Below are 12,043 nucleotides of genomic sequence, written 5' to 3' on the forward strand. Positions count from 1 at the left end.
TTCTAAGTTAAACTAGAGGTACTGTGCGCAATGAGCTCACTAAATGATACCCCCCGCCTCATTATGGTTATAATGGCAAGGTCCATGTTTTGTTGTGACCGGGAAACCCAAAATATGTGTCGGATCAAAAAGTAAAATAGGAGTTGCACAATGGCAATATGTAATAGAGATTCTGAGAAAGTTTCATTAAATTTCTTTCAGTATACCTTTACATATAATTATATTAAAAATGTGTCCTTCATAATTATTTTTGTTACGTCATATGAATGTATTTCCGCCATTTCACGTGTATCTTGTATATTGTTTTCGTATATATTGTACATGTATATATTGTAGAATTTATAAAACCAATTTTGAGTGCGAAAAAAATTTAAAACTGTTATTTAAATTTAGAAAAACTTTTGTTATGTTTAGAACCGCAAATCACCACCTTCCAACTGAAACAGGTAGATGGAATGGTACTCAGAGAAATGAAAGAGTTTGTAGCTTATGCAGTAGTAACCAGATAGGAGATGAATATCATTATATCTTAGAATGTAGTGCTTTAAACCAACTGAGGAAAGTTTATTTGAACAAAAAAATTTGTTCTAATCCAAATATTATCAAGTTTCTTGAAGTCATGTGCCAAAATGATGTTGATTCTTTGAAAAAAAATATGTACATTTATTTCTAAAATTAATAATATTGTCTCTTCTCCTTAGTTATCATCTTCTGCTAGACCAACTGTATTATATGTATATATGTTTTATGTGTTTTTGTACCTCATGTACCATTTACATGGTTTTGAGTGAATAAATTGAATAGAACCTCATGTACCATTAATTGGTTAGAGTGAGTAAATTGAACTTGAACTTGGCGACTCTAGAGTAGACGCTCTAACCACTGCGCCACGCGGGCGACTTATGTACATTGTATTTAGATTAAAGCTGAAATTACATACTCTTCAATTCTATCAGTCTATATGCATTCAGAAGATATTCAATTGGTATTTTTGTGCATGATTTTAATACTTTCATTACACACATAATTATCATTCATTCTTTGCACAGCCTGCAATGACAGCCCCAGTGCCAATTGTTCTCTCTACAACGACACGGTGATATGTGATCTACACGGTGCTTATTACCTCTGGGCAAGGAAACACTGTCCTCTATTTTGTGGATTTTGCCACGGTACGTACACAATCAGACAGATCTATAGTTTAGAGTTAAAATGTTACAAAAATATAGATTTCAGGATAGGTATACAATTTGTATTTTATTAGGCCTCATTATGGTGTAAAAAATGTAAAAATAAATATATTAAGAAATTGTTAACTTTCTATGAAATCAATATTTTTATTTATAAATATGTAGATGCCCAGCGCACAAAGCTAGAGATGGATAATTTTCAATTAAAAAAAATGAAATAGGTTGATTATATTCAATTAAATTTAATTGTGCATAAATACGTTAGTGGCTTCGGGACCAGCAACGGTGATGATTAATAAATTTTATATTACAAAAATTAAATGAATTCGTAGTTGTTACGTGCAATGATAACCCAAGTGCTAACTGTGCTCTTTATAATTCAACTGCAATTTGTGATGTGAATGGTCCTTACTACACTTGGGCCAGAAGGAATTGTGAGAAGACCCGTGGATTCTGTCAAGGTAACAATCTTACTATTCAGTTATATCCAGAAAATGGTTTTTTTTCCAAAGATGCTCTACAAGTACAAATGTACTTCTATTTGCCATTTTATGTAAAAAAAAATAATTTCTTACTGAAAGGAACCAACAAAGAATCAGATGACAGTGGAATCATTTTTATTTGTGCGGATTAGCAATATTTTCTTCCTTCTGGGGAGTGTAATTTCGTCGGTTACTTGTATATTTTAGAGATTAAGTGAATATATAATCATATTGACAAAATAATTGTTCTCGGGGATGTAAATTCGTGGATAAAGGTACCTTTGTCCACAAACATTGGTCCATCACAAATATGATGATGCAACAGCATACAGTTTAACATACCTATGCGTAATTTACATCTTTCATCTAGCAGATATTAAAGTAAAACTGCGATAATAACTCGTCACCTAAAGAACATGAGCTCGATCTGCATCATTGATAAATAGCATGGTTTAAATTCATGCATTGCTGATTCGATAAAAAGTAGACCCGTCACTTCTTTCCCGTATTTTAGAATATAAAATTAAAACTCTTATTTGCTGTAATTTTTTTTAACAATTGGAACACCCCAAGGAAACACTAGATCCACCACTGAAGTTTCTAGTTTTGTCATACCTGAAGGTAATCTACACTCTTTCAATTGAACTTCCGTTTCCCATATTTGTTGGTGAAAATTAAAAAAAGATTTGCGAGAAATGAAACAAAAGTTAGGACAAAAACATTGATCAATCTTAAAAAATCTACAATCATTACAAATCTTTGAAGCTGTGAATTTAAGAAATTTCTAAACATTTGATATTAATTAAATGGCACATTACTACTTCGAGGATTGTTAAAAATTCCAAATGTTTTAACTTACTTAATCCTCTTCGTGCTGGATAGCACATAAGGCCGTCACCAGAGACTTCCATGCTGGCCTGTCCTGTGTCCATTTCTGTATCTGTCCCCATGTCCAGCGGTTCTTTCCCATCTCTTTCTCTACAGATCTTCTCCATGTTTCTTTTGGTCTTTCTCTCTTTCTCTTGCCAGGTGGTGTCCATTTCAAAGCAACCCTTGGGATGGAAGTTGGGTGCATTCTACGTACATGCCCTATCCACAGCCATTTTCTTCTCTTTATAACTTGAGATAGAGGGGTGGTGTTGGTCTTTTTGTATAGCTCCTCATTTGAGATGGTATTTGGCCAGAAGATGCGCAGTATTCTGCGAAGGCAGCGTGTCTGGAAGGTATCTAGCTTGTTTGAGATGGTTTTAGTAACTTTCCATGCTTCAGCACCATATAGGAGGACCCCAAGCACGTTGCTCTTGAAGATCCTTATTTTGGTGTTTGTGCTGATCTTTGCTGACCTCCAGATGTTTCTTAGTGCAACATACGCTCCTGTGGCTTTTGAAATTCGAGCTAGTACATCTACCTCTGAGTTCCCATCTGTGGTGATCTTGCTTCCTAGATAGACAAATTCTGAGACTTCTTCTATTTCTTCGTTATTTAAGGTGATGGGCTCCTCTGATTTAGTATTGACCTTCATGATCTTGGTCTTGGTGTTGTTGATATTAAGGCCAATCTTCCTTGCTGTTTCTGCTAGTTGTTTTGTTTTTCTTGCATGTCACGATGGCGGTGTGATAGCAGTGCTATGTCGTCTGCAAAATCCAGGTCTTCTAACATCTCTGTCATGGCCCAAGTAATTCCCGTCCGCTTATTCTTGATGGTTTCTCGCATAATCCAGTCAATGCAGAATGTAAAGAGAAGAGGGGAGAGCAGACATCCTTGTTTTACTCCAGTCTGTAATTCGAACTCCTCTGATAAGCTTGATCCACAGATAACTCTGGCATTTAGGTCTGTATACAACATCTTAATGATGGAGATAATTTTATCTGGCATCCCATAATGACTGAGAATTTTTTCTAAGGCTAGGCGATTAACACTGTCAAAAGCTTTTGTAAAGTCGATGAAGTTGATGTAAAGCGGAGAGTTCCATTCATTGCTCTGCTCTAGTATTTGTCTTAGAGTGAATATCTGGTCAGCACATGATCTCCCCTTTCTAAATCCTGCCTGTTCTTTCCGCAGTAGAGGATCTGCTATGTCTGTGATTCTGTTCAATATCACTCTGCTTAGCACTTTCATCGATACTGAGAGCAGCATTATCCCTCTATAGTTGTTGCAGTTGGAAAGGTCTCCTTTTTTTGGAAGTTTTACAATAAGGCCTGTTCTCCAGAAGGTTGGTGTCTCTTCTGATTCCCAGATGTTCTGTAGAATATTTGTCAAGATGGTAGGTGTCCAGTACTCTTCGGCCTTGAGGAGCTCTGCATTTATCTGGTCAATGCCAGCAGCCTTTCCATTTTTTAATCTCTTTATTGCCTTTTTTACCTCTTCTATACTGGGTGGATCTGTATTAATGTCCAGTATGTTAATGGCTGGTGTTATCAGGACCTCATTTCCTGTATCATTTGTATTGAACACTTCCTCAAAATGTTCTTTCCATCGTTTCTGTATATCTTCTTCCTTTGATAAGACATTTCCTTTTTTGTCTCTTACTGGTTAATCTGCTGTCTGAAATTTACCTGCTAGTGTTTTGGTAATTTGATAGAGGGTTAGCATATCTTGTTTAGAAGCTGCTTGTTCTGCTCCATTATAGCTAGTTTTTCAGTGTATGCCTTTCTGTCTGCTCTTGCATTTTTCTTAACTTCTTTGTCTATAGTTCGATATTCTGCTTGGAGCTGGTCTTTTTGTCTCTTTGATTTAGTGGACAGGATTTTCTTTTTCTTTTCTTTTCGTTGTTCTACTATTTTCCATGTGTTCTCTGATATCCATCCCTCTTTTTTCCTCTTTCTTGGGCCAAGTATTTGTTGCGCATTTTCTAAGAGTATCTCATTAAATGTTTCTATATCAATTTCATCTGGGTGTTCCATAAGAGCCTCAAACTTGTTCTGCACTTTCAATTGAAAAGATTTCATAACTTTTGGATCTTTAAGCTTTTGGATGTTAATAGGAGGCGGTCTTTGATCTTTCTTCCTTGATTTCCTTAGCTTCAGCTTGACTTTAGCCAGTACTAATGAGTGGTCACTTCCCACGCCTGCTCCTTGCTTTGCAACCACATCCAGAAGGCTACTTCTCCATCTTTTGTTGATGATGACATGATCAATTTGGTTTTTCGTATGTCCATCTGGGGAGTTCCATGTTGTCTTATGGATATCTTTGTGCATAAATATAGTTCCACCAATTATCAAGTTGTTTTCTTGGCAGAAAGTGCACAGTCTCTCTCCACTGCTGTTACATTCTCCTAAGCCTTGCTTACCCATGATGCTTTCTCTTCCTTGATTGCTTTTCCCAACTTTTGCATTTAAGTCTCCCAAGATAAGTAGGACATCGTGAGATGGTGTATTGTCTACTATTTCTTGTAAGCTGTCGTAAAAGGAGACTTTTTCGTCGTCTTCTGCATCATCTGTTGGTGCATAGCATACCACTACTGTAAGTTTGGCAAAGGCTGAGTTGAATCTTGCTGTTATGATTCGTTCATTCACTGGCTTCCATTCTAACAGACTTCTATAAACTTCTTTTGTTGTGATTATTGCTACTCCTCTGCTATGATGTTCATCAGTTCTTCCAGAGTAGAGTATTTGATGTCCTGACACTAGTTGTTTTGATCCCTTGCCTGTCCATCTAGTTTCACTTACTCCAAGAAGCTCGATCTTGTAATGCTCCATTTCTCTCACCACTTGTGCTAGTTTTCCTGTTTGGTAGAGGGTCCGCACGTTCCAGCAGCCCACTCTACGTGTTATTTTTGGTCGAAGGACATCTCCTATCAGGGTGGGGGATTCACCCGTCATACTATCAGTATCCTGAGTGGTTTCAATCCTTCTTCCATCATTTTGTTCTCTGGTTAAGGTTTCTGTAGCTGCATTGTTTGACATGTTAGGGTTGTTGGCCCTAAGCAAAACCCCTTGAACTCGGAAGCCCGGGACAGTGGTTTTCTTTCAGGGTTGTCCTTTCCTTAGATGATTGCGTTCCCTTGCTTTCGTGCTCATCTACACGGATTTTCTGTGTGGATTATCTTTCATAGCCTTTGACTTTCCCAAGCCTCCCCGCAAGGCAGTGCGGCTGTTTGACCTATAGCTGGGGGCTAGAATTGCAGGCATCAGGGCATATCCACACGCCGGTGGGCCATGCATGCCGTGCATTTAGGGGCCTAGTCTCCTCCAAGACCCTGTGGTTCTGCTTGGGGCCGCAAGGTACCCAATTTCCATCTGCTACCTCGAGGAGGATCCCATATCTGGGCCACATAGGTCTAACTGCGGAGAGGCTATACCTGGCAGAGAAGACTTACATATTTTGCTAACTCTTTCGCAGCGAACTGCTAGCCAGGGGTGGAGCTGAAAGCGAGAGTGACAAGCACAGACACAGACAGACACACACACTGTACGCATCACACAGCCATTAAGCAGACAAATGTTTTAAACATTTCATAATAAACTATTGGACAAAAATTAATCCTCATAGACTTTTTTGCACAATGTTTGAAAATGACATAGGTAGTGAAAGAAATGTCTACTTTAATCATATAATGACATATGCCTATGACCCCCCCCCCTAAAAAAAAAGCTGTATCTGTTCATTTGTTTGTATCTAAACTTGTTCAGTTGATAGCTTGTAGAGATACATTGAATTGTAAAGTGTTCAATTCGGAGAGGATATGCAACAAGACCGGAATATACTTTCCATGGGCAACAAAAAACTGTCCACTATACTGCGGATTCTGTCAAGGTACGTGTATTAAATAAGAAAAGCTTTATGGCATAGATTTAAACAGAAACAATATACTTATCATTGGAATGAGTTCTTTTTTTTTATTTTGGTTAAATGTCCCTTTTGAGAAATGTTCACTCATGTTAAGACACCAACACTTGTCTTTGGGGGCAGAAAGACCAGTTCTGGGTACTCAGGGCCAATAATACATAAATAATTATACAAGATAGGCTATGAGAAGAAACTACTGAAGGGAAAAAAAAATTAAAAATATGGCGTTATGGATAGAGCGTTTGCTCTAGAATCGCGAAATAAGGAATTGATCTTAAAACTTGCATGTCAGTAATTCACCTCATTTTAAAAATTGTACGTACACATGTACTATACGTAGAGCATGTTTTTGCGTATCGAATCAACTGAGAGATATCAACTCCGTACGCAGGTGACCAAGGTACAATGTATATTGCTGCATAAGTAAGGGAAGTTGACGATTGAAAAGTTAAAACCATCAGTTTTATCACAGAGCTTGGTTGTTAGATTATCATTAACAACTTTTTCAAGTAAAATATCTAAGTATGAAACAGATGAGTTACACTCTATGGTATCTTTTATCTCAAGCTCACCAGGATAAATCGTATCAGTATAAGTATGGAAATTACCATTGTTAATTGACAATACGTCGGAAATATACTAGAATCTAAATGTCGAATTGAAGGCCACGGCGGTACGACTTTACTTTGCCGGTCCCCAGAAAAACGCGCTAAAATGTAGTGTCGCCGAAGGTGACTTCAGTATGTATGAGATCGAAAAAATTTTTAAATATGAAGTTTTTTGGCCTTTTGACCCCAAAATTGAATTCTACGGTTAAAAGTTTAGTTTAAAACTTTGTTTTTAAACAAAGTTTTTAACCTTGTTCTCTGAAAAAATTAATAAATAGTTGTTTATTCATGGAAAAAATTGACAAAGAATAATTCTGAACGTGCGGCGCATGCTTAGTGTCATTTCTTTCGGACTTAGCCAATCTTCCATGTAAACAAACGAAGGAAATGCCTATGAATCTGAATTATGATCTTGGAAAAATTACAGAAACAACTGAATTTCTTAACTTAACTAAAAGAACGATTCACTAACCCTAATCCATCGTATGGTATGCAAGGACTAAGACGTTCAGACGAAATCTCCCGGGCAGATGCTAAACTAACCCTAATCAGTCGAATAATGTGCGAGGACTAACCCTAATCTCTCGGATGGACGCGAGACTAACCCTAATCAGTCGAATACTAGTGCAATGACTAACCCTAATCTCTCAGGTGGGTGCAAGACTAACCCTAATCAGTCGAATAGTGTGCAAATTTCAGTTGAGTGACGTAGTTGTTACGTCATAGTCCAATGAGCGCGAGGATCTTGCGGATCTGGGGACCGGTAAGGTAAAGTCTACCCAAATATTCTTATACTAAACGTGTGCTGAGTAAAATGATAAATTTAAAACATTATTTTTTCCTTCTTAGCACCGACAGTAACAATAGCGTGCCAGGACAAACTTTCCAATTGTAACGAATATCAAAGTAATTTATGCATCGAGCCTCTTTATCGTTTATGGAGGGAAGAAAACTGTAGAAAGTTTTGTGGAATTTGCACAGGTAACTATCTTTGTAAAGGAATTGTATGAAGTTTCATATACTAGTGTTCTTATTTTTCCTCTTTCTGTCTTGCACACTGACAAATATTTCACATAAAAAGATAATTTGTACGTTCTACTAGATCTTTAGGTACAGTTCCACTACAGCTTATAATTTTCATTTTGCATACTTTATAGTATGTACTCACCATCTTAAAGTATACAATTACTTTAGAACTGGTAATTGAATTGCGTAGTTAAAGGCTCAATTACCGACTCATAAACTTATACTTTAATCACTTTTTTTCTTCTAATGAAATGACAGACCAAGCTACATGTATGATTACACTTCTGCATAAAAAGCTTAAATTTCAAGAGAGCTTTCATCTCTACATTGAAAGCAGTTTTACATTGAAAATTTCAGTAACATTTTCTTGAATTATAGGGACTGACTCAGTGATAGACCCTTCTTCAGCGCTTGGATGATATCTTCGGAAAGAGTTTTATAAAAGAGCGTAATACTGTATTCAATTTTATCAACAAGTTTTTTTTCAATAAAAATGACGAAATGCAAAAAATCCAATTATTATTGTTTGGAATGTGTTTGATCCTCGTGTGAATTTTTCATTGATACCCTACAGAAAGTTTACACAAAAGCCTTGAAATAACGAATTATTTTAAAGCAACGGGTAATTTGTAATACATATTTTTATTTAGTGAATATAAACAAGAAAATAATTTTAAGTTCTCAGAAAATCTTTTAAATCAAAGAATATTACTACTTTTATCTTACCATAACTCGTACTAGTAATTACACTTCTATAAACATTCACTTTATATTAATATCATAAAACCTCAGTATCTCACAATATTAGGACATAAAAGTTAATCTTGCTGGACTGCCTATTTACTGTGCCATGTAAATATGATTACTTTTTTTTTTACCTGAAGATAGTACAGTAACTGTTAATGGCACTGTCCCGTTAATCATATATTGCTTTGGTTCCAAAGATTAGATTGATTGACCTAAAGAGTCGCCAAACTCATTAAAATTTTTAAAATCACAACTTGGGGACTACCATTTCCTTGTTTTGCTCTCAGGACATTAAGTCGAAAAACTTAATATGTGCATGTGCCCACAGAACAATCGTTACTGATTGAAATTATCTAAGAAGAGAAAAGTTCAGTAAAAAGATCCTTTGCTTGCCCTGTGAGACAGATGGCAAATATTCAGATGAATCAAATTATGGAACTGTTTGCCGGGATTGATTGTGGCCACTTCAAACAGGTATGCTGTGAGGTGAGTTTGATGAAAGAGCAGTTTTGACTGAAATTTTGATATTTTTTCCTGCTGAAAAACCTTTTCTTCTGTATTTGAAAGAATTTTCACCTTAGGTTCAATGTTTGTTATCAGTCATATAACACTTGAACTTCTTGATATAAACATTGCTAGAAGTTTTATCCAATTGAAGTCAATTATACACGAGATAAGAGGAAAGTGAATGTCATCACTGTACTTATCGTTCAATCTTTTACTTCATAAAAAGTGTGTAAAATATATGGGACGATGTTTCATTTGTGGTTTCTAGTAATATTAAGTAAGCTTATATGTGTTTCTTGTTTACAGACATGTACATGTAACTTAAATACAAAAGAGTGTTTTAAAAGAAATGACCATGTAAATTTAGCCTTATAATAAATGGAGATAATTTTAATTCTTTTTCAGGCGTGACATCGAACTTTGCAAACGCGGGTCCAGTAGTTCTGGAGGAAAGTATGTTTAAAAGTGTCTGTTTGTAAGAAACCTTTTGAGGCCTGATCAGAATGATTTTTTTTTGCCTTGAAACGCAAAATTTTGCGTTTAATGGCAAAGATTAATGAGTATTGCGTTGTATAAATGCAATAAAAATATTTCTTTCACTGAACTGGCCTCCACGGGATTTCGCTAAACCCAAAATTGCAGATTTTTATTCTCTCGATCATAGATACTTATCAATTAACTCACAAACATGGGTATGGCGAATATCTGGTATCCTTGTATCATGATTTTGCAGTGCCTAAAGAGACATCAAATAATGCGATTATTGGTCTGTCTTACGCTATCACAAAACAAATTTTCCAGTTTATCAAATAACTGTACGTGGAATTATGACAATATACGAGTACTAAGGATATTAAATTTTACTAAACTCTGATTTGCACAGAATCATGGTCCACGACTAGCAACCCATCCATGACTGGTGCATCTGCATGGACAACACCCAAAGGTATATTGGACTGTCGCGCATAATGGTGAATTTGGAAAGAACCTTCTTGCAATACTATACCTTTTGCTACATAAAAATTAAAAATGGATACAACAGAACAAATCAAAGGGGTGATTAAAGATAACTTGATAGTTAATTTCCACACCTAATTAAAATAGAAACTATGTCTCTAATTTTCTTACATGTATAGATTCTATGTTGCAGTGTGCATGGACACCCATCCTTGTGCTGTATATAGAAAGGAAGAGATTTGTAGAAGGAGTGGACCATTCTATCAATGGTCTGAGAAAAATTGTCCGCTGTACTGTGGATTTTGTCAGGGTAATGTTGAAAAGATATTATTATTTGTAGACAAAAATAGCCATTGATATAAACTTACAAAAATACTAAAAAAATAAATTGATTCAAAATTTTGTGCAAAAAAGAGTTTGCTATAGCGTTCATACAAGATGTTCTGCATGAAAACGATTTAAATTTTTTTATTATATATTTTTTTGCAGGATAATTTTCCTGCTACTTTAATACATGTATGCACCTGTAAATACATAAGCCCGTTTTTCTCCTGCAGCGCCAACTATAACTGTACCCTGCGAGGACAAACTTTCTAACTGTAATCAATATGGTCAAGATATGTGTACCAATAGTCGTCAGATTTTATTCAGGGAGAAAAATTGTAGAAAATATTGCAATATTTGTTCAGGTAACATATGTTTTTAAAAACATGAAACTCGGGATTGTTTACTAAAGACTTTTTTAAGTGTGTTTTTTGTGTTACTTGTATGTGTTTTGCTCTTTTATTAAAAAAGATCTTAAATTAAACTAAATAAAGGTTTTCAATTTTTATTTTAAATTTGACAATTGAATGGAACAAAATTTGTTTGAAAAATATATATTATAAAACAAATTGTCCTTATTTACTGACATTTAAATACCATTGTTCGCGTTGAGGTTAGTTTGGAAGGAAATTGCTTAAATTTCATCGCAATTATTAGCGTTAGAAGTTCTTTTACCTCAAATCGTACTTCATATTCTTTTCAATCTCCTTTAAGGTTCATTTATACTCTGATAAGAGAGATAACTCTTAATGACATAAATGTCTATTATTCCTTTATAGATTTGCCAAGTTGAAGTACTTGTTTTTTTTTTCTCCAATTTTGCCCCGCAAGCTATGCTATAATTGTTTGCATTTGTATTTTACTGATAAAATACACATCTTTTGGAAAACCAAATAAAGTTCAAGCAACATTTTATATGAGTGAGCAGAGGGTTTATTAGCCTAATGTACATTTACCCAGTTCTGATCCTAGAATAATTCCTTTGTGGTTTATTTCAGGTACAGACTCTGTAGTAGACATGTTTTCCATGCTGGGATAATGTAAATTATCAAAATTATATTCGTGTATTCAACGTTTTAAATAAAAAATCTCAAACAATTGGGTTTTGTTTTTGTTGATTATTTTGTAGTAAAAAAAATTCTAGTCCAAATAATTGGCAATATACAGCTCAACAAACTTTTTAAGCTCACATCGTTTTTCACACAAATTAAGGTCACATTGTTATAATGTAATATTGTGTATTAAGACATCAAAATACATTTTAAAAGTATTTGTTTACATTATTTGAGTTTTATTTCATTTACCAACTTTTAGCACAGGGTGATAATAGTATTTTTCATCTGTTTTACTGCTTTGTATGTTAATAAGGTGGCATTTTTCAGAGTCACCTTCTAAAATCTAGAATCATGAAAGA

At 35.1% G+C, this 12,043-nt stretch overlaps 1 protein-coding gene across 1 annotated transcript; it reads left to right on the forward strand.

The window, feature by feature from the left end:
- Window positions 1–2,229: 2,229 nt before the first annotated feature.
- On the forward strand, window positions 2,230–11,697 carry LOC134242858 (uncharacterized; the record flags this gene model as incomplete). The annotated part of the gene is made up of 8 exons (XM_062725000.1): window positions 2,230–2,293; window positions 6,311–6,427; window positions 7,918–8,049; window positions 9,754–9,801; window positions 10,232–10,294; window positions 10,499–10,615; window positions 10,863–10,994; window positions 11,628–11,697. Coding segments are annotated over 8 exons (714 nt in total), but the record flags the coding sequence as incomplete, so codon positions are not given.
- Between the last annotated feature and the right edge of the window lie 346 nt (window positions 11,698–12,043).

This window comes from Saccostrea cucullata, unplaced genomic scaffold (genome assembly GCF_032062105.1).
Source record: "Saccostrea cucullata isolate Sc308-1 unplaced genomic scaffold, CSIRO_AGI_Scuc_v1 ctg2572, whole genome shotgun sequence".
Taxonomy (NCBI): Eukaryota; Metazoa; Mollusca; class Bivalvia; order Ostreida; family Ostreidae; genus Saccostrea; species Saccostrea cuccullata.